We start from the raw sequence: 23,498 nt of genomic DNA, 5'->3' as shown, positions 1-23,498 counted from the left end.
AGAGCTTCAATTCATTTTTATATCAAAAAAACATAATAAAGAAAATGTGATCTCTGTAACTGTCTTTGTGGCGTGGATGTTGGTTCCATATAAGCTGGTTTGAGTTTTCAGAAACTCTTGAGTTTGGTGTATATCTTGTTGATAAGAGAGATCACCTAAATATGGCCAGATTGGTTTGAGCTGCCAGGAAGGATATAGTCATTCAAATAATCACTCTTTACTACCATGGTGAGCTGAAAAGCGTGCACAAGAAAATCTTGAGGGAGATGAGCTACAACAGCAGGAGACCACATCGAGTGCCAGTGAGGCTCATAATCATGGGCAAAAATCAGCTGGTCGTATTCCAGTCTGGGTTTGGGTTCACAAATCGTTTGCATTTATTGTCTTACTGACTCAATAAATCATTACATCATAATTGTAGAACGATTTCTGGGTTGTTTAGGAATATGCTTGAGAACCCATAGATCTCTCTGTCTGGGATGCTGCTGTACAGTCTTTACTTTACACCTCACATGGCTGAAGATATTGCACATAATTTTGTACATAATCACTAGTTTGATTGACACTGGGCTATTTTATTCTAGTATCTGATATACTGCCAGATAGTGGTCAGAAGCACAGGTCAACATTCTCATGTTCCTGTGTTCCCTCTGTTATTACTTTCGTAGGTGATGGAAAACCGTTGTCAACAGGGTTGATGACTTTCTTTCAGCCTCTCTCTTTCTCTCCCCTACTGTCATCCCTTTGGCTGACAATGAGTGAGCACTCCATTTCCTCGCTATGTCTCCATAAGTCTCTTCTTTCCTCTCCGAACAGGGACCACTGAGACTCGCTCTGTTCTTCGCTTCCACTGAGGGACTCTACACTTCGTTGCCCATGTCCCCTCGTCTCCGTGTCTCTGCAGACACCCTGTCAGTTGCCCTTTCCAGTCTGTGATGAACAATTACATTAGAGGACTAATGCGCTGAGAAATGACAGCAGTGTCCAATAAGCACTGCTACTCGGCCCATTGGCAGTTGCTTGGCAACCTCACACAACTCGGCTTGTCTGACTTGATGATGAAAGTTCCAGAGATTTGTTATTAATGCTTTTCAAATATCTGTATAATTTGGTGTAGAGGACATGTTCATACATTTTCAGGATTGTCAGATTATTACATCTTTTCTAAAAAGATGGGTTCCTTATATAGGTAATAACTTTTTAAACGTTTTGCTTAGAACCCTTTCGTTGAAATACTCAGTCATAGGGCTCTACATGGAACCTCTAACCTACACTTGAGGATTATAAATTAAATGTTTTTGAGTGTAGAGATGAAGCTACACTGTATGACCAAAGGTATGTGGACACCTGACCATCACTCCAATTGATGCGTGTTACAGAGCTATGGGCATTAAGACAGATTTACTCTCCTCTTTAGAAGAAGCCTTTATTATCACCACTCATACATTACAGCACAGCATAAATCTTTTCTTAGCATATCCCAGCTGAAGGGGTTGGGGTTAGAGCTCAGGGGCAGTTAATGATACAGTGCCCCTGGAGCAGAGAGGGTCAAGAGCTTTGTACAATTGGGCTTGAACTCCAACCTTCCAATCAACAACCCAGAGCCTTAACCTGGGTGGTGTTCCACTTTACTCCAAAGGTGTTCATTGAGGTTGAGGTCAGGGCTCTGTGCAGATCACTCGAGTTCTTCCACATTAACCTTGGCAGACTCTGTTTTTATGGAGCTTGATATGTGCACATAGGCATTGTTATGATGAAACATGTTTAAACCCCTAAAGTAGTGTTGTAATGCTACAGCAGAGTGCAAAGACACTCTAAACAATTGTGTGCTTCCACATGTGGCAAGAACCAAATATGGCTGTGATGCACAGATGTCCACACAAATTTGGCCATATAGTGTATCTATTAGTACTATACAGTCTTATGAAAAGGGTTTTTAGCTTGATAAAGTGGTACATTTTACTTAAAAATGTCTGTTTTTTTGGTTGTATCATTGTTAAAAGTAATTGTAAGGATTCCCTCTTTTATCCAAAAGCACTGTTGGACTGTATAACAGTCACTCTGCATAGCAGTTATCTGCACACTCCAAAAAGTCTAACAATTTTCATCAGTCAGATAGACTTCCAAATTTATAAAGAAACAAATCTTATCCTGTCCAAAAAAACCATTCACACACCTTTTTGTTAGTGATATGAGATCCTTAATCAGTTATTAAAACACAGTAACCAGGTGTGTAACAGACACAGTACTTTGCAGATCAGGGATTTCTGCTGAACTATGTCTGTTCTGCTGCCTAGAACCCTGTCTATTTCCAATTTTTGGTGAAATCCCAAGTTTCATGAGTGAGCAATAGCACCGACTTTCAAAATTCTTCGTGCAGTCTATCAGTTTTTCAGTTTTATTGGCCCTTATTTTAACCTGTTTCGACAAGGAGCAGATAAAAGGCTGGGCTCTGTACACCGTACCAAACTGGAAAGAATCACTAGAGCTGAAGGTTGTCACTGTGTGTCTGCAACTGAGTGCATTTTTGAGGAGGCGCAGCATCAGTGGCATACTGAAAAGTTTTTAAAGTGGGACATCAAGGAGTTGGTTGGAGTCTGTCTGCCTTTGGAGTGTAGGAAAAACCAGTTACTCACTTCATAGACTTCCTTCACTACACAATGCAGCACTGACCTATTTTCTACTGCAGACCAGTCTGTTGTACGTAAATACATCAGGCAATCAATGTTTGACCAAGTTGTATTGTTTATCAGATTTACTTCTCTGCTATCCTGCAGCGCTAATTGGCTTATTATCATGGCCTTTTGGAGAGACCAGCAAGTGTTATCCCCCCTGGGGAAATCACATGACCTGTTTCTATAGTGTTCCATGCTGCCTGTGGAGATTGAATGTCCTCCCAGTCCCCTGTGACAGAGGTGTGGGAGGTGAGAGGTCTGAACACAGCGCTTAATGAAAGAGCGCCATGTGTAGCCATGAATACCACAGGCATAATAGGTATTAATTACTCCATCTTCATGCATACTTGAGTTTTATAAAAAGGAAAGGGAAGAGAGTGTTTTTTTTTATTGCCGAATATTTCGTGGTGATCTTAAATGCTCTTTTTAATATTATTATTAAATAAAATGCTTCTCAAGTTATGAAAGAGACACAGCATGACCGTGAGCTTGCTGCTTTGCTGTGAAACCATGGTGTCTTATGTGGTATTATTACACTTGTGGTGGCACTTCTCACCGTTGCACCCTTCTCTTTTCTGTATCTCTGCAGGCGGACCCTCAGGGGCGAGACATGGCTATCCGGCCCTTCCTGGAGCACTGTGAGAACACACATATGACCATTTGGCTTGGGATCGTCTATGCCTACAAAGGCCTCCTTATGGTAAGTGAGAGAAGATGCATAATTATTTTTCTTCCATCTTATTACCTTCGAATTTTAGGATCAGAGCCACAGAATGTTTCCACAGAATAAATCAGAGCTCATTTTTCTTGGACCGTAGTTCCAGGAACCTTTTTAGTTCTTGCTCTAGGAGTGTATACTCATCCACATACACAAGCCTAAGAATAGAACAGAGGCTGAAATGTTATGCATGAAGGAGTGCTGAAAGATTCTTCTTCAGGCTTTTCTAGCCTAGTTAGACATCAGAGGAAGAGAATCGGTGTTGTTGTTCTCTCCAGAGAGGCTTCAATAACAACCGATATGGCCAAAAGTATGTAGACATAAGATCATCACATAGCTATGTGCTTGTTAAACATCCCATTCCAAAAGTAGTTCCCTGTTTGTTGTTAGAATAACTTACATTCTCCTGAGGAGGCTTTCCACTAGATTTTAGACCATGTGGGGATCTATGCCTAGCAGTAGTGAAGTAAGGCTGATGTCAAGAGAAGAGGCCTGGGGTGCAGTCAGAGATCAGGTTTACCCCAAAAGTGATCATTGTGGTTGAGTTTAGGGCATTGTGCAACACATTCAACTTCTTCCCTTCAAAGTTGAAACTATGTAAACTGTTTCCAAACATTGCTTTATGCAAGGGCTTGGTCTTGGCCCATTAGTTCCCGTGAAGGAAGAATTAATGCTACAACACACAATAATATTCTAGATAATTCCATAGTAGAAGAATGACTTGTGTTTTGTATTTTGCTAAAGAAACGTTTTTCCCCTTTAACTGACATGATACAGCAACCCAAAAATAATAAATTTAAATATAATTTTTTTTAATTGTTGTAATCTTTTCTAATTGAATTATAGATCCCATTTCTATAATAGTGATGCTGATGCTGGATTTGTTTTTGTCTTTTGATTATCAGGTGAAGAACTTAGAAAGATTGTTTCTTAGGCCTGATTTACCTTTTTTTAATTTAAATTTAAAGTCTAAATTAAAGAGGAAAATTAAAAACAGTGATAAATATAAAATGGTGTGTTATATTGCTATAAAAAGATTTGTGCTTCTCCAGGCCTCTATTACGGTTAACCTTTACAAGGCATGACAGCGGAAAAAAGTAATGCAACAAGTCGACTAATTGCCCATAGCACTGGTCATTATATTCAGTGCAGTAGTGGCTGTATTCTGAGATAAGAAGTGAATAAAGGCTGCTCTCTCTGTGTGTCCTATAGAAATAAATTACTGCTTTTAGACTATTTACTGTAATCCTGAGAGAGAGAGAGAGAGAGAGAGAGAGAGAGAGAGAGCGAGAGAAAGAGAGAAAGAGATAGACTTCTGTGGGGTCATTAACTGAGCTACACATCCTATCATGACTGATTGGATGAGAATGCGCAAACATTGCACTTCTCCATACCAACACACTCACATATACACACTAGCTTGTCTACAAATCTTGTGCAGGATGTTGAATCAGATGGCGCTGCTACATTAACAGTTTTGTGTAATTAGGTTTAAACATGTGGCTTAATTACAGATTTCTCAGAAAAGTTGGACAGGTGTTATTAAATCTGCCTTTAAAGTTATTATGTGAAGTAAGTCAGAATCAGTTCATCTTTATGATTCATGCTGCTGTCTGGAGCCTCGGGCAGAACTTTCTAATTAACTATACAAAAGTTGGAGCCATGACCATCTCAGTCAGGACGGTCAAGAGTATGGATACGGGGAACAAGATATCTTTCAGCTTGCACTTTGTAATTAAGTTAGTGTTAATGAGTCACTACAGAAGAATAGCTACATTAGCATTGTGGAAAAAAGTTAGCTAGTACCCTCAAAAAAAGTAGTTAATTGGCTAGGTTGCAAATGTCAAGCAATAAACACTAACATCAGAGAGCTAAAATGTTTACCATTTGGCAATGATAGTTTTCATTTTCTGTTCTTAGATATCTAATTAGCTAGGGTATGAGTTGATGGCATGGCATGTGTCATTTGCTAGAAAACTCTTGATGGTTTACTAATTCAAACTGTATTACATGAAGATGCTGACACTGTAGGACTAATTTTGTTTTCAGAAAAATTATCATGGAAAAACAGACAGCACAGTGTTGAAGTGGGTAGCACTGCCACCTCACAGCTGTAGGGTCTCTGGTTCGATCCTGAGCTCTGGAGACTATGCTGAGGTTCGGTGCATGTTCTCCCTGCATCCTTTTAGCTCTTTGGTTTGATTCCACTTGCTGGAAGTGGAAACATGCTGGAAGATGTAGGGGCAACCCTAATTTGCTCCTAGGTGTGAATGGATGTGTGTAGTGCTGTGTAATAAACTGACATCCCATCCAGGGTGTATTCCTGCCTTGTGCCCAGTATTCCTGGGATTAGCTCCAGATCCAAACCATGAATAAGGTAAAGCTCTTACTGAAGATGAATGAATGAATAGAAATAGATGAAAAGTCATTTTATATATACAATAAATCATTCGAATCATTAACTATTCTATTGATATTGGAGAAATAGTTTACAGTAGAACCACGGCATATAAATTTAATTCATTCTGGAGGAGAGTTCTTAAGGCAGAAATTTGTATTGCTATATGAATTTTCCCATAAGAAATAATGTAATGCAATGGGGATAATGCAATGCAGTAATGTAATGCAGATAATCCGTTCCAGCCACCCCAAAATATTACCAATATTACCAGTTTCCAACACTATAATCATATTTTTGCATATAAAAACAATCAAAACATCAAAAAATATTAAATAAACAGACATTAAACCTCAGCCAGCTAGCCATTTTCTATACCTGCTTTATTCCTAATTAGGGTCACAGGGATCTGCTGGAGCCTATCCCAGCACACATTGGGCGAAAGGCAGGGGTACCTGGACAGGTCACCAGTCCATCACAGGGCCACACATATAGACAGACAAACACACAATCACACACTCACTCCTATGGGCAATTTAGAATTACCAATCAACTTAATGTACATGTTTTTGGACTGTGGTAGGAAACCGGAGTACCCGGAGTAAACCCACGCAGGCACGGGGAGAACATGCAAACGCCACACAGAAAGGCCCCTCATTAAACCTCACTCAACCTTAATTTATGATTCCTCTTGCCACCAATCTGTCAACATAAAATGTGTGGAAAATCACATAGCTTTTGAACACATGCTGAAGGCAACACTGTTATCGTGGAATGTCTCTTTTGGAACAGTGAAAAGAAAAGAAAATCATAAAATTTGTAAACTGGCTTCAGCTGGCTTTGCTTGGCTTTCCACTGATGCAAACAAGTTTTGAATGGCTCTCGGACATACGAGCAACTTAGCCAGCATTTGGTTTGTTCATATGCTGAAAATGCTTTGTATGCCAATGGAAATTTCTTGCAAAATTTCAATTATTAAAGTGAAAATTTGTAAGGGTGGGCATTCATATGCCAAGGTTCCAGCATACTTTGTTTGAGGCTTACTGGTCAAGAGAACATTGGGACTGAGACAAAATGGGTTTGAGACTGGGAAAAGGCCAGTATGTGATAAACATTGGTCTTAGTCCTGCCATTAAATTCTTGCATACACAACAGAAAACCATATGCACTTAAATTTATGTGCATTTGTATGAGCCACTATATATGTGGGACTATGTAGCCAGTAGACTGGAAACCATAGACTGCTGTATGCTGAATTGTCTTAATGTGTCTCAGAGCATGGCTGTAATCCATCACATCACTCAGACACGTTTAACATAATGTTCTCATCAGGGATTTGTCTGGAGGTGGATCAGTGACAGGTTATCCTAGGTGAATATTTAACTATTTCTTTGTCAATCCTGTCAAAATAAACCATTTGATGAACATCAAAACACGTATCAGGAAGTAATCATTATACTATTAAGTGTTAAGTGCTTCTCTATGCAAGCGACTGCAGCATCTTTTAGAAAGAAACACATCTCAGTGCAGTGCTGTATTTGTATCTAGAGTGATGTATTTGTTAAATTGCTGCTAATAGCCACAAGCAGCGGCGCTTGATTTGATAAACTCTGGCACTTAGCCTTAGCAGAACCATCAAAGCAACATCTGATACAATCAAACCAAGAACACTATCAAAAATGACTGCAGTCTTCAGATCACAGGTGGTCACTTCATCTCTCATTCTCTTCCATGTTGTTGTAGTTGTTTGGTTGTTTCCTGGCCTGGGAGACGAGGAACGTCAGCATCCCTGCTCTGAATGACAGCAAGTACATCGGGATGAGTGTGTACAATGTGGGAATCATGTGCATCATCGGTGCAGCTGTATCCTTCCTGACGCGGGATCAGCCCAATGTGCAGTTCTGCATCGTAGCACTGGTCATTATTTTCTGCAGCACAATCACACTCTGTTTGGTGTTTGTGCCAAAGGTGAGAAGCTCAGAAAACTTACTGTTCCACCATGATAAGTTTAACTGCATGTCATTTACTTGGTGGAGGAAAAACACAGGATCCTTAAAACCTACAATTTTTAGGACAACAGTACTAGAGGCAATTCCACTACACCAACAGAAACATCTGGACTTGTAAACAGTGCTGTAAAAATCTCCAATGTTTTGGCTTAAAGCTGAATAAGACAGCTGCGTTAGAAAACACAAGTTTCTAATGGTGGCATTAATGTAATTTAACTAGCATTCAGATCACAGCGAAAACGGAAGGCAAATGTCTCCTTTCTGTTTCTTCAGCTTATCACGATGAGGACAAATCCAGATGCAGCCACCCAGAACCGGCGACTGAAGTTCACCCAGAACCAGAAAAAGGAAGACTCAAAGACATCCACATCAGTGACCAGCGTTAACCAGACCAACACATCTCGCCTGGACGGCCTGCAAGCGGACAACCATCGCCTCAGGATGAGGATCACAGAGGTAGGACACATGACAAAAAAACAAGTCCACTGCTCCAGCCTGCTGTTGAACTTCTAACATCCTATAATTCAAAGATATGAACACAGAGTCATTGTGTTATGGTCTGTTTTTGTGTTTAGTTGGATAAGGAGTTAGAGGAGGTGACCATGCAGCTTCAGGACACGCCAGAGAAAACCCCGTATATCAAACAGAACCACTATCAGGACGTCAACAACATCCTGAGCATTCGCAATTTCACAGACGGCAAAGGTGAAATCTAATGTGTCTCATTACTAACCTAATGGATCTTATGGCACTAAACTGTAATTTTTCCTTCTCTCCAGGGTTATACCACCAGGGAGGCATGATTTATACCTTTAATATGTATCTTTTACCTGAATGTCTGAAAAACATGATTTTACTCTGGTAAATGGTACCATTCCAGGAAAAGGGAAAGGTACAGCTTGGTCCCTTATATTCTGAGAGTCCTTAAATGTGATCATTATCAAAAGTATCGCAGCACAAAAATCCTGGCTGAATAGTCGAGCGAGCAAAACAGTGAAGTGTTTCTCAAGCAGCTTGTGTTGCTCCTGGCAAACCGATCGCTGATCTAATTAGAAATTTGTATGAATTTAAAATTACAATGCTGATGTGGTTGAAAAAATACACACGGCCTTAAATAAACCCAGCCTTAACCTTAACCTCTGTATCTTTAATACAACTTGTCATGCGGGTTGCCAAGAAAGTGTGAAAGCGTGACATTATTCATCTGTCCATCACTGGCACTGTGATCAGATTATGCAACTGGCATCATGATTTATTCATTTTGATTCAGCAAGAGTTTATTATTATTGGTTTCTCATTTCAATACGTTTTGGGTTTTTTTTGTTTTGTTTTTCCTCTGTGATCCGAAATGAAATATATTTTGGCCTAAATGAATCATACGACATTTCAGATGTAATACAAATAAACAATTGCATGTTATGATAGTATGATAAAAAGAAATTGTGTTCCTTCTTTCATTTATTTTCTGTAGATGGTGAGAAAACCGTTTTGAAAAATCATCTGGAGCAGAAACCACAAGCACTGAGGGGATCCATGGATCCTTCTAGAATAAGCAGAGGCCCGCTAGAGGACATAAACTCGCCAGAACAGTGAGTGCTTTAACAGCTCCATTCAGATAATAAGTGCATTTCTATGTGTTTAAAGAGGACCGAAACAATTTTATGCCGAAATTAACCCAGGGAGAGAGAAGGAACGAGAACAAGAGTGTGAGCAAGAGAGGTGCAGAGAGAAGAGAGAAATAGGTTACATAACCTGTGATTTACAACAAGCGATGGAGGCAGTGAGGCCTGAAAATAGACAGAAGAGCAGGAGAGGAATACTCAGAGCTATTCCCAGTGCCCGTGAATGCCTGATCAAACGGGGGAGGGAGCTCACACTGTGCTCACCTTTTCATCAACATATTCACACACATACTCACACTTTCAGACTCTTCTCCAGGGTCCACATGCAGAATGAGAACTTTTCTACACTGCTTTCCAACATGGAATTGCTATATTTTTACTCACTGGCTTCCTCTGTCTGGTCACATCTACTAGATCAGAATAGAGGTGTGTTTATTTGATGCTCTCTGTATCAAATAAACACTCTGTTCTGTCCATGTCTGCGTGCGGGTCTTCTGGGTTCTTCTTACGTCCCAAAAACATGCTGGTATGTAGACTGGCTATGCTAATTTGCCAATAGATATAAATGAGATGTTAATGTGTGTACTTGGTGCGCTGTGAATGACTGTCCTCTCATCCACGGTGTATTCCTGTTTGTGCCCAATGTTCCCAAAATACCCTCTGGATCTCCAGTGAGTCTGACCAGGATGAAGTGGTTACTATAGATGAGGAGATACATTAATCATGCTGGATCAGATTTAATATATTTTTAATTCACTGATGTATTTTTAGTTAAGAGAAAGCCTAAAGGATGCACACACATTGTCACTATTCAGAGTCAAGACACAAAAGTATCTCATTTAAAGAAAACTTTGCCATTGAGCTTGATTTTTGATCCCAACAACCTAAAAGATCTTATAAGACAGAATAAGTTACTTACTTATGAATTTACTACTGAATTGTCTGTGGTCATTTCTGTGTTTGTCTTTGCATGACAGAATAACAACCAGTGTGATAGTTTGGAACTAAAAAGAAATGTGACCGAGGTTTAGAGATACACCATGCTGAAAGAATAAGCACAAGAAAAAAGTAGGTAAGGAGGACGCTCTCTTCTGAGTAGCGTTAAAGTACGAAAAAACAGTACACAGATAACACAATGGTGGAATTTTAAATGCAAAATAACTAGCATATAAATACAAGATGAACAAATTGTGATAGACAGGATCAGAAAGTAATGTGTGTCACAAAGTATCAGAAATCCTTAAATATATATTCAAATTCAGTCATCACTTTATCCTGCTCAGGGTTGTAATGGACCTGGAGCCTATTCTGAGAACACTGGATGCGAGATGGAAATAAATCCCAGATGGTACAACATCCAGGCATACAATTACACTTAGAAGCAACGTACATACTGAATATACTGCCATGTTTTTAGGAGGAGGGGAGAAACCCGAGAACCTGGATGAAACCCAGTCAAACACAAAAACGCAAAATTCCAGTAAGCTGATTTAGGGACTACGGAGGAGCTATGAGGCGGAAAAGCTACACACTGCATCACCATGCTTCATGTTAAACAGGAAACAAAAAGTCTCAGACAGCTGTTCATATGGACAGTGTTTACAAGCCTTAGCTGACTGGCAACAGTGCACTCCAAACACTGAACATCCTAAAAAAAAGCTGAACATGCTTGAATGAGCAGAGGAAGCACAGACAACCAGACACAGACAATGGCCATCAATAATAAATCTTTAGAAAACAATCTGATATAACAAGTGTAACTGCAACTTCAACCACAGAAGAAGAAGAAGAAGAAGAAGAAGAAGAAGAAGAAGAAGAAGAAGAACTGGTGAAACAGACAGATTGCAAGCGACCTACAAGAAAAAAAGCTTGACCTATTATGTATATTTTTATATATAATATATACACGTGAGAGAGTAGAGAGAGAGAGAGAGAGAGAGAGAGAGAGAGAGAGAGAAAGGGAAAGAGAGAGAGAGAAGGGGAAAGACAGAGAAAGGGAGAGAGAAAGGGAGAGAGAGAGTAGAGAGAAAGAGAAATGGAGAGAGAGAGAGAGAGAGAGAGAGAGAGAGAGAGAAAGAAGGGGAAAGAGAGAGAGAAAGGGAGAGAGTAGAGAGAAAGAGAAATGGAGAGAGAGAGAGTAGAGAGAAAGAAGGGGAACGAGAGAGAGAGAAAGGGAGAGAGTAGAGAGAAAGAGAAATGGAGAGAGAGAGAGAGAGAGAGAATAGAGAGAAAGAAGGGGAAAGAGAGAGAAAGGGAGAGAGAGAGACAGAGAGAGTAGAGAGAAAGAGAAGGGGAGAGAGAGAGGGGGAGAGAGAGAGAGAGAGAAAGGGAAAGAGAGAGAGAGAAGGGGAAAGACAGAGAAAGGGAGAGAGAAAGGGAGAGAGAGAGTAGAGAGAAAGAGAAATGGAGAGAGAGAGAGAGAGAGAGAGAGAGAGAAAGAAGGGGAAAGAGAGAGAGAGAGAAAGGGAGAGAGTAGAGAGAAAGAGAAATGGAGAGAGAGAGTAGAGAGAAAGAAGGGGAAAGAGAGAGAGAGAGAGAAAGGGAGAGAGTAGAGAGAAAGAGAAATGGAGAGAGAGAGAGAGAGAATAGAGAGAAAGAAGGGGAAAGAGAGAGAAAGGGAGAGAGAGAGAGACAGAGAGAGTAGAGAGAAAGAGAAGGGGAGAGAGAGAGAGGGGGAGAGAGAGAGAGAGAGAGAGAGAGAGAGAGAGAGAGAATTTCCTACAGATTATACAGCATGCAAAGAAGGCACATCATCATTCAAATCCATCACAGCCAGACCCAATCTACTTCAACAGCATCTTCATTCAATCATAAATCTTACAGATATGTCAGAAAAACAGGTGTATTTCTGTATTATTTTATGTAACTGCCATTTTGATTATGTAATGATCTTGCCAGCATGTCCCTCTGCAGGGTTATAGGGTGAGAACTGACACTGCATGCAGGTATGAAATGTACTTTATATCAGGCGATGTGAGGAGAAGGAGTGCAGTGGATTAGGAGAAGGCTGCTTCTGTGTACTCACAATGTAATGTGTAATGTCTTTCTGAAGATCACAGCCACAAATTTTACACCGGGAATATTTCTGCTCTTTAAAAAAAAAATCATTTGTCAATTCCAGTATAGCCTTGAGCTCAAATTTATATAAATAACTTAGGGTTTTAGTTGATCTGCTATAAAAATAAAAGAGAATGAAAAAAATATGGAGACAAATAGGTTATGTCACAAAATAAGTAAGGACAAGGTTGCTTTCGGAGAATATGTGATTTATTTCTTGGTGCAAAATTAAATGTCCATATGAGGACACCACATTTCTGGCTTTAGTTCTTGTTTGGTCTTTCCACATTGATAATTGAAATCAACCTAAGATAAATATGACTCATAAGTCTACATAAGGAAGCAACAAGGGAGTAAAATTGGCCATGCTTAAAGGGGAAGGGACGGCAGACACTTTCTTTCTTCTGCCAATCACAGAGACACTAGCCAATTGTAACCATCTGTGAGCTCATGTATGTGGAAGAGGGTAGAAAGCACTTTCCTCTGATTATACAGCATTATTAGCAGAAGTCTTTGCGTGTCCTGTAGGAAGCATATGTTAGCCTTCACCCCCCTGGTTGATAGCTGTTGCATGGTAGTGGATGGGAATTGGCAGCTGAGCAAATTGTGGAGAAAATGTGAGAACACCACCAAGTCAATTTTTAGGCTGATGGTATCCTAAGTCTGTGACCTATTGAACCAGTGTTAATGTATTCGTTGATAGAGACGTCAAAGCACTCCTGTACGTCGTTCTGGATAAGAGTGTCTGCCAAATTCCAGAAATGTAAAATGTAAATGGGAGAAAGTGTAAAATGCATGCTTGCATTCATTACTTTCATCAGTGATGACTGTATGTTTTATCTCCACAGCATACAACGCAGGCTGTCGTTGCAGCTGCCCATCCTGCACCACGCTTACTTACCCTCCATAGGAGGGGTGGACGCCAGCTGCAGTCCCAACAGCAGCCCGGCCTCAAGTCCCCGCCACAGACACATGCCCCCTTCCTACAGGGTCATGGTCTCTGGCCTGTGAGTCCTACCACAGCTTTTGCGCTCTGAGGAACAGATCTCCGTTTGAAATCCAACAGACTGAGCCACATCAGCAATGAACGGAAGTGTGTGAGTGACCTGGGGGGGTCCTCCTCGTACATACATCCACGACCCTCCTCCCATCTACGTCTACGTCAGAACAAAACTGATTCTTCAGGCTGTGAGGGGGATTTGGGGGGAGGGTTGGTTTGGGGCGGGGGAGGCATCAAGTCATCCGGTCATCCTCACACATCCACGGTGCCCACCAAGATCTGCATTTCACCTCCTACTCTTTCCCTCTAACCGGTCTCCCAGTCCCAGACAACTATAGATGCAACAGGGGATGCCAGCTGAGCTAGCCTTATCAACTTCCATGGGTGTTTTCACAATTCTCCCTGTTCTTGGACCCTTTGTCAACTCATTAGTCTTCAGTAGCTCACAACACTGACCATCCAGAAGCATCCTGTTCAGCACTCTAACAAACACCACAGTACACATGAGAGCAAGCTGTCATCATGCCGGGAAAACAACGATTTGGGGTAGGATTCGGGTAAGACTGGGCACTCCTGAAAATGGCCTCTGAAGATCTTTGAAAGACTGTCGACCAAACAGAAAACGTTTGGTGCAGCTTTCCTGGCACTGATTAGGTGTTCACACGGCGTGGAAAAGTGTTAGCTTGTTGCTTGTACAACTGCCTCACAGGGAAAGCGAGCCAGTTGTAGTTTCTGTTAACCTTAACAAGCAAACGTCACAGCACACCAGTGGCCAGGGCTTTTGCCATAAAAAGGTCCTCTGTTCACTGATCACGATAGTAGATTTGGAGCAAATATCTAAAATAACAACCAAACTAAACTGGCTATCTGGTCAGTAAACTGGCCACTAAGAGCGGGTAAAAGCAGGGACACTGTGTAGTCAAGCAAATGAGGCCTCATGATATCCTTAGACAAGACAAATAGCTCTCTGGAAAACCCTGTATGAGTGTTAACACTCATATGGAAGTGCAGGAGTGCAGTAAGAGCCTGAGGTCCAGTCTTCCATTTTATCAAAGTGTATGGGCCGATAGTCAAAAAACACAGCTGAAAGATCATTCCTCTGTGTGTACGGACTTTGGCACACAAATAGTCATCTCTCAATGTGATCCATTAATGGCTCTAAACAGAAGTGACATCGGAGATGTAGATAGCATTGGGTGAAAAATGCGTCTTTATGGAATGCTCATTAGTCAACGCAAAGTGATGACACGTCCTCATGGAGAAATAAAGCAGTTCGATTTGCTGCACAATAATGGCTGGATCCAATAAGTGAAATGGTCCCAATGGTGTAACCTCATTGCAGAGTTTTTTTTCTCCTGATCACAGCAAGTGAAACATCTTTACAAAAATTGTTGTAGCTTGAGCCAAAACAGGGCCTGGATGGAGAGCCTGCTGTCTGTTGCACATCATTCACACACATCGAGGACTCGATCACAAGCCTCTGAGGTGCAGGAGGAAATTCTGCTGCCGTCCCCATGTGGCACTGGGACATACATTACCTGGCACTTAGCAACAGAGAACATACCTCATAGTTGCTATAGAAATGTAACTGTGTGCTGTGAACTTTGCACAAATGTCTCACAGATATAGAGCGTCTAGCTGTTGTCATATTTTTTTGTAAACCTATATCAAGACAACAAAAGAATTGTATTCGAAATGCAAAATATTGGAATAAGCTAAGTATCACCATTCTCAAGAACAATTTCCTTTCTGCAGATATTTCACCGTCGGTGTCTTGGATTTTGTTTATGTTTTTTTTTTTGTTGCGTTTGTCGAATGCCGTGCCTGTGATCTTGTACATGGAGCCAGATGGACACTATAGTGCTGATTGGTCAGATTAATATAAGTAACTATTTGATAAAGTAACACATCCTGAGTGTCTTTGATAGGTTTGGTTTATTGGTGTGCTAGAGACAAAACAAAACTGTTAGGGTTTTTTTTTTTTCTGAATTTATTTTTCAGTGTACATTAACATCTAAGAGGACCACATGCTAACCGCCGAGGCTGTTAGTGAGCTCGAATCATAGTGAGACAGACCTTTAAACATAAAGCAAAAACTTCATAATGCCACGGCGCCTCTGCCTCTGACACTCTCTCCAGGATGCTCTCCTGTCCTTGGGTTTCATTTTTAAGCATATTTGTGAAAGTACAGCACTGTTTAGATTCGTTTCTGAACGTTCTTTTCCAAGGAGGTAAGAAATGAGTTCCAAATCATCATTACATACAGCACTTGAATCACTAAGTTTGTCACTCTGCTGTATTGTAATAGATTCGTCATGGATATGAATTATTTTGAAGTCACATGACTCTAAGCCATTGCACACACTGTTTGGTTTGGTGGAATTTACTCAGTTTCTCCCAGCAGTTGTTCTATGAAACACGATTAACACAGAATTGAGATAAATGTCTAAAAAAAAAAAAAAAAGGGCAGTTTCTCTCCAACCACGAAGCCTGTTTGACAATTTGTGGATACTTCTTGGATTTTTGTAAATCCATATGATGTGTTGTCATTCTTCTTTCCCTTCTCTAGTGCAGTGAAAGTGGTTGTAAAAGGGCTCCCTAACGTTCACCTACTCATTCTTAGGGGATTTAATTTTATTTTTTTCTTTAAGGTGAAACTCTGGAGCTCAGGAGTATTGATGATAAACCCCAATTCCTCTAAACGATCCCCTACTTCTGTTCTCCAGTGTTTAGCTTTTTCTTTGTAACAGAATATTAGTGAAAAATATATTTAAGTATAAAGTAACCCATATCATTTTGGCTTATTATTAATTGAGTCAAATCAAATACGCTCATTTACTTACACTGAACAACCGAACCCAATTACTTTGCTTATTAATACTCTGTTACAACATTTCTGTTTATTCTATGAAAACATTTCCTTTATTTATCAATCCGGAAGGAATACTCATAATATTTGCATCTGTGACAGAAAAAAACAAAACAATAAAAAGGTGGTAAATTTACATACATTACCCAAAGGTGTGATTATATTCTAATAAATGTTTAGAACTGATTTTCTAATTTGCATTTTTTTGTCAGCTCCACGCATGGTATCCTATGCATATATTGTAGAATTTATTTTCCAAATTCTAACAAATGCACATTTCTGAAAGTGGCAATAATTAGCTCCAGGCTGTTCAGACAGATCTACCGAAGTCATATCACCCTCAAAAAAGTGTGCGTGAAAAGCCAGGTGGAAATCATAAGAAATAAAACCTCTGCACAGGAATATAGACAGTTTCTCTGAAACTAATATATGGGGGATAAAAAAAAAAAAAAAAAAAAAAAAGCTCTGTGCTGACCACAAATTATTTATATGGCAACCGCAAACTTTGATTTGTCTGTCAGTGTCCTTCATGGTAATGATGAGTACTGTGAATTTTAAAAACATACTCTTGTTGATTCTCTGGGGAAATCAGTACGAGACCAAACCACCGGGTTATTTTTCTTTGGGAATTTTCTTTTGAAGTGTTATGTAATATTAATGGAAATCATCGAGCGTGTCTGTGTGTGCATGTGTATGTGTGTGTATTGATCAAACACACAGTTTACGCGATACAGAGGTACAAAAAAAAGAAAAAGAAAAAAAAAGAAAGAAGCAGCACTGAAATCTGATTTACGGAGTGTCTTCTTGTTACAGGCAATAAACTCGGGAACCAAGTCGGTCTTGGTTGGAACTCTTGGTCACGTTGTCATGTTACTCACAAATCGTTTAACACTGGACGACAGTTACTGGGGCAAAAAAGATGGTAAGCCTGGACTACTGAAGGCTTTCAGGGAGGTAAATAGTGTGTGTGTATTGACCGTGACAATGTGTAACAATAAGAGCGCCTCCTCAATACCCCCCAAAAAGCACGAAGGACTATTTCTGATGTATATAATGTATACAACACATTTTTTTTCTGTAGAGGTATTAATCTATGATAGTGAGGGGACATTACAAATGACTAAAAAAAAAATTTACAGAATGTCAACGGTGAGTGTGTATGTCTGTTTGCCACTCTGTGAAAATGTGCCGTCTCCAAGTTTACATATCGCTATAAGAAACTATTTATTCTGTGCTGAAAGACTTTTCTTTTGGGTTTTTTTTTTTTTTGGTTTTGTTTTTAGTTCACAGAACATCGGTGCCCATCACGATCAAAATGATTCACTACTGACCTTTTTGTTTTTTTGTTTTTTGTTTTTATATCCAGTAAATTTTTGCCAGTGTACACTTCTGTGCTCCACAACTGTCCTGAGCAGTGTGTTTGTACTAGCACAAAACACACACCGGAGCTCTTGAAGAATCAACGTGGATGTGCTCATTTCATATTCTTGTACCCTTAAACTGCATGGAAATCATAACATTTTTAATAAATTATTGCAAAAAATGTTTTTTTTTTTTTTATTAATAAAATAATAATTAAAAAAAGAACATCGTTTTCCTTCGTCATGCTGATGGCTACTGATGATGAGAACGTTAATGACTATAATGCTCATGGTGTGGATTCTATTAGAAAATTAATCTATTATAATTATAATACAATAATACAAACTAATTTAGATGGATCTTTTTTTTTTAATTAATTATACAGAATTATATAATTCTTTACAATTACTATACTTGTAATATATATTATGTTTTATTATTACATTTTAAAATGTAATAAAAATGTAAATAATTTAAAATTTATTAGAAAATTATAATATAATAATAATAATAATAATAATAATAATAATAATAATAATAATAATAATAATTAATACCAAATATTTTAGATTATTATTATTAATGTGAAATTTATATTAATTGATATTATTATAGTAAAGTGGGTTTTTATATTATGTGATATACACTAATTTAATAATCTGATATATTTTTCTATAATTACTACTATAATTATTTTGTTATATCTAAATTGTACATATTTTTACTGTAATAATTTGAATATATTGCATTCTTTCATTATATTATCATTAATAATATTATTATAGTTACAAAACATATCCTCATATTATTTATATTGCCGGTATTACTGAACACACACACACACAGTGAAAGGAGGAGTTGAATGAGTACAGAGGCTCAGTGTGCATTGTGGGAGATAAATAATTGACAGAGCGAGGGCCCCACAGCTAACAGGATGGACGGAAAATGAGTGCAGAGTTTTCCTGTCAGAGACGCTCTGTCTGCTCTGTCAAGCCGTCAAATATTTAGCATCTAAGCACTTGACTGAGGGCTCAGAGGCCCGAAGCTTTGTATGGTACACACGTCAGCTCCTGTGCTACACTGGAGGCCTGGCTTGTTCTGGATAACAGGCACACAGGTCTTTCCCTTCCTAAGCAAGTTCTACTCAGAACCCTCTAACTGAAGAACCCTGGCTTTCCCGGAGAGACAAGCTGAGATCTGAGATTCAACAAAAAGTGTTTGAAGAAAGTAGGAAGAGGTTCAATCACACACTGAGTTGCCACTTTATTAGGTATAATCTACAGCATGTAGCATATAATAACCTGGCATGTCAGTGTATGTGGAAAAAACAGTTGCCTTTTTCTGTGTACATAGACTGTACTAACAAGAGATTGTGTTCTAGATTTTATCATTATAATAATTAAAATTAGCCAACAGTGGATGTTGCAACATTAATACTGAGCAGCAGTGTAATTAAAAGCTATCAAGTGTCCTCTCCTCCTTTAGAAACTTTCAATATAAAGTTAGCGGCTCCTGAGTAGTGAAAAACAATAAATATAATTTTAAACTAACATAAATAGCCATGCAAATTTTCCTTTAACTCTGATACTTTATATATTCTTTCGATACATCATCATGGCCAGGCTCTAGATTCTGCACAAAGTTGGCCACATATCAATCAGAAGCTACTAAATCAGATCAAACTGCATTGTTGCTTCATTAATCAAAGTTGAATCATATCACGGCAGGTGCAGTGGTAGAAAAAAGTACTGAACTGCTGCCTTAAGAATTTAAATCCCATCATATCATGTTGCTGTGGATTATACCTCCAGAAAAAAGCAACATATGACGAGTGATCACGGCTCTGACAAATTTCTCATGCAGACTAGAGATTCTTGAAACAAGTCCGGACTCAAAAGCCCTTTCATTGCCAATGGTTCTTGTTCTGGAGTGGACAGCCTGTGACCCATGGGACTGCTGTGGATAGAACATCATGCCGTCTTTGAACTGCCATTGTGTCGGTCAGCTTTGTGCTCAGGTCTTCATCAGTGAACATTTGAAGACTTCAGCAGGAAGGAATTAGTGTCTAAGTCGTCTATAATAAACTCAGAAATTACTCTGACCTACTAGTTCCTCTGGATCTCTTGGCTGCACAACTCCACTTGACTATAGACAAAGGACATAATTTAAATTTATATTATTTACTGTCTAGTGTCACCCAAATGAGGATGAGGTTCCCTTCTAAGCCTGGTTCCTCTTAAGGTTTCTTCCTCATATCATCTCAGGGAGTTTTTTCCTTACCACCATTTCCTCAGGCTTGCTCATTGGGATAAAATATTAAAGATAAATAGTAACTTAATTTTAACTTTTATAATGTTTCTATACTTCTTTAAAGCTGCTTTGAGCAGAGAAAATGAGAAAATGCAGAAGGTTCCAGTTTACACAGACATTACACACACTACTGACAGTTTCGTTAGAAAATGAATCATTTATTCAGAGAAGTTTCCAGATAAATAGCACAACATTTTGGTTTTATAGTGTAATAAGTACAAATATCCAAATCTTCTGAGCAAGCCCTTCACACGGTCCAGCATGGATCTGATGCACCCCTAGATGGTGCAGGGTCTGGATGGAGCATTAGGTAAGACACTTCTACAGAGTCAGTGTGTTGATGTTGAAGATTTTGATGATGTGGTCCGCTCCAGCGCTGGCTAACTGGACTGAGGTGTGTTGCTGGTTTTTGTCCAAGCCATCACTCTGATCCTGTTGACAGACTCGGGGCCTCCAGCGCAGTCTCTTCACCACCAGTGTGTGACTTTGACTGCAGGCACGAGAGCGGTCAAGGAAAACTGCAGCCGAGGGGGAAGACGAGTTTACAAAAAAACATACTTTTCCTCTCCAGCTTTCTCTTGCCTCAGCAGCCGTTCCCTTTTTCTCACTTCAAACCTGTCTCTTTAGGTCAGTGGTCTCCCTCTGCCTCATCTATTCTGCTTGCGTACACACATAAACATGTTCACGCACTGACACACGTGTTCTGCAAATCCATTTTAATTTTTCATTGTACACGTTGAAAAATGTCACTCATGCAAGAAAAACTCATTACCCTCAGGTGCAGCGTGTTATCACCAAACTGGAGTGGAGTGAAAGAACTGTGACCAGTGTTTCAGAGGCAATTCACAGCTGGGGGACAAGTGAGAAAACACTGAGCAGTGTAGAACACGCAGCATGACCGCTGGAGCTTGCTCAACTATTCTCCTGTTTGCGGAGTCTGAATCAAAGTGAAACTGATTGATTGAATCTGATTCGGTTTCACACTATCCAAACATTTCTTTACAAGAAAACATTTCCAACAAGAAATTCCTTGCACATCCTTTCCCCTTTATTGAACTGGCTTTAATTGCTGGTGAAATGTATTAGTATTGGGTCTGACAGCTGCCTTTTCTCGTCCGTAATGGCACCTCTGCTCAACAAGTTTATGCGAAACAGAAAACAAACATTTGAGGGTCATTTTGTTCAGCAAACCAGACAAATGCCTCCCAAAAGATTTTTCATTCACTGGAGAAAAATAGGACAGAACTGAAACAAATGTTTTGCAAGTGTGAGTACAAATAACAGAACAGAGCCAGTGCTAAGTAATGCCAAAATAAATAAATAACACTATAAACCATTTAGAGGCTTTTGTAGGTTTTTCAGCCCAAATATCCAAACGTTTCTGAATTCCAGCTCTGTCTTCTGGCAGTCAATTATTTTAAATGCAGATTATTAGACTGTAAGACAAAAAATTCTGTATGCAATCCATAAATCGTATAAAGCATACACTGATCAGGCATAACATTATGACCATATTATGTGCTGGTCCCCCTTTTGCTGCAAAAACAATCGTAACCCGTCCTGCACTGTGTATTCTGACACCTTTCTATCAGAACCAGCATTAACTTCTTCAGCAATTTGAGCAACAGTAGCTCGTCTGTTGGAACGGATCACACGGGCCAGCCTTCACTCCCCACGTGCATCAGTGAGCCTTGGCCACCCATGAGCCTGTCGCCGGTTCACCACTGTACCTTCTTTGGACCACTTTTGATAGATACTGACCACTGCAGACCGGGAACACCCCACAAGAGCTACAGTTTTGGAGATGCTCTGATCCAGTCATCTAGCCAAGACAATTAGGCCCTTCATCAAACTTTCTCAAATCCTTACGCTTGCCAATTTTTCCTGCTTCTAACATCAACTTTGAGGACAGTGTTCATAATGTTATGCCTGATCGGTGTATGTGGTACTGTATGATTCACTTCTTGCAGTTGATTTGATTCAAATGAATCATTTCAGTTAGATTCAGTAAACTGCTTGGACTTGAGATCCTCTCCTACAAGAGCTCTCGGATCAGTTGTTTTAGTCCACAAGTCTGATGTACAACAATTAAACAGAGAGCCTTCTGGCCTTTCCACCTGCACCAGCAATCAATAAAACATTGTCAAATTGAGGGAGTGAAAGACACAAAAAAAAACACAGACCAAATGAGAGAATTCAATATTTTTTTACCTGAATGAAAAACCTGTTAGCTAGTTAGTAGTTTTCACCGGACCAAAACTTGGTCAGTCTGAAGTGCTTGGCTACATGAGAATGAGGTGATTAGTTCAGCCAGAACCAAGCCTGTTATCAGATCAGAGAAAAACACAACCTCTGAGATCAAAGAGATGTGTGTGAAAAGTGCTAACCACCACATGACCATAAGCTTTTCACATCCTCAACACCGTGCGAAAGAAAGGATACGAGACATCGCTTTCATCACACCTGCTCCAGTCTGATCCTGAAGACAGATCGTCCACTGGCCTCCATTTATACAGAACAATCTGTCCGCTCTCCAGACCCACCGCTATGAGGTAGCTACAACAGAGAGGAGTGAAACAGTGAGCAAAATCTGCAAAGCCCATGTTAGATCAATCTGCTTAAAATGTTTGAGCCCCGAGTGTGCTACCAGTGTGCTTTCCTCACACACTCAATGCCAGGGGATGTGTGTTACGACGACACAAACGCAGAGATCAATAACAAGATTGGTTTGTAAACAGTACAATGCTGTCCGGATTATCCGCAATGCACATACGCAGAAAAAACTTTGATGTCAGAATGTGAATTAATAAAAATAACCATCAAAACACAGAAAATTATGCAATAATGCAAGAGCAAGTAGAAACTAATGAAGTCAAGAGTGACAAAGAGGCTCCACAATAAGTGATCACTAACTTTTCTACCATAGATTTATCATCTTTGATAAAGTGAATAATCATATTAATTAGATTTTCCACATATACATAGTATATAAGCATATACTATGTATATGTATAGCATATACAGTATATGTTATAGTTTTTCAGTGAAACGGGAATGAAATCTTTAAATGTTTTGTTTTCTAGATGGTGATCAGATTTTTTAAAATGTCCTATTGTAGTCAGAGAAATATACATATCTCAGTCATGACACTGTAACTGCAAGATGTAGCGTTCATATATTCTCAACCAAATAAACTTCACTTGGATATCTAAACCTCATCATTATTTGGGATTATGTGGCATGTGGTAGCTTAATGGGGAAGGTGTTGGACTACTGATCAGAAGGTTGTGAGGTTGAATCCCAGCTCCACAAAGCTGGCCCTTGAGCAAAGCTCAGTCATCTAAAACAAAATAAAAATGTAAGTCGCTCTAGATAAGGGCGTCTGGCAAATGGCAGAAATGTAAAGTTAATTGTGACATAATAGTACTAATAAACTGAGCTGTACACCTTTTATGACAGTCTAATGTACTGGTGGGTG

General features: G+C 39.5%; 2 protein-coding genes across 2 annotated transcripts in view; one reads left to right on the top strand and one right to left on the bottom strand.

Annotated features, from left to right (window-relative positions):
• Positions 1-17,884, top strand: part of gabbr2 (gamma-aminobutyric acid (GABA) B receptor, 2) — a 177,112-nt gene extending 159,228 nt beyond the window's left edge. The window contains exons 14-19 of the mRNA XM_058377129.1: positions 3,265-3,375; positions 7,535-7,759; positions 8,074-8,256; positions 8,376-8,505; positions 9,272-9,389; positions 13,328-17,884. Of these exons, the coding sequence (XP_058233112.1) occupies positions 3,265-3,375; positions 7,535-7,759; positions 8,074-8,256; positions 8,376-8,505; positions 9,272-9,389; positions 13,328-13,490 (930 nt within the window). The 3' untranslated portion in view covers positions 13,491-17,884. The remainder of the gene's footprint in view (positions 1-3,264; positions 3,376-7,534; positions 7,760-8,073; positions 8,257-8,375; positions 8,506-9,271; positions 9,390-13,327) is intronic.
• Positions 17,885-20,157: 2,273 nt separating this feature from the next.
• elp2 (elongator acetyltransferase complex subunit 2) overlaps positions 20,158-23,498 on the bottom strand; it is a 30,140-nt gene continuing 26,799 nt past the window's right edge. Inside the window, exons 21-22 of the mRNA XM_058378130.1 lie at positions 22,463-22,576; positions 20,158-20,510 (exon numbers count right to left, since the gene is read on the bottom strand). Of these exons, the coding sequence (XP_058234113.1) occupies positions 20,342-20,510; positions 22,463-22,576 (283 nt within the window). The 3' untranslated portion in view covers positions 20,158-20,341. The remainder of the gene's footprint in view (positions 20,511-22,462; positions 22,577-23,498) is intronic.

This window comes from Hemibagrus wyckioides, linkage group LG24, assembly GCF_019097595.1.
Source record: "Hemibagrus wyckioides isolate EC202008001 linkage group LG24, SWU_Hwy_1.0, whole genome shotgun sequence".
Lineage (NCBI taxonomy): Eukaryota > Metazoa > Chordata > Actinopteri > Siluriformes > Bagridae > Hemibagrus > Hemibagrus wyckioides.
The sequence above is the reverse complement of the archived record's forward strand: the minus strand, read 5'-3'. Positions and strand labels throughout refer to the sequence as shown.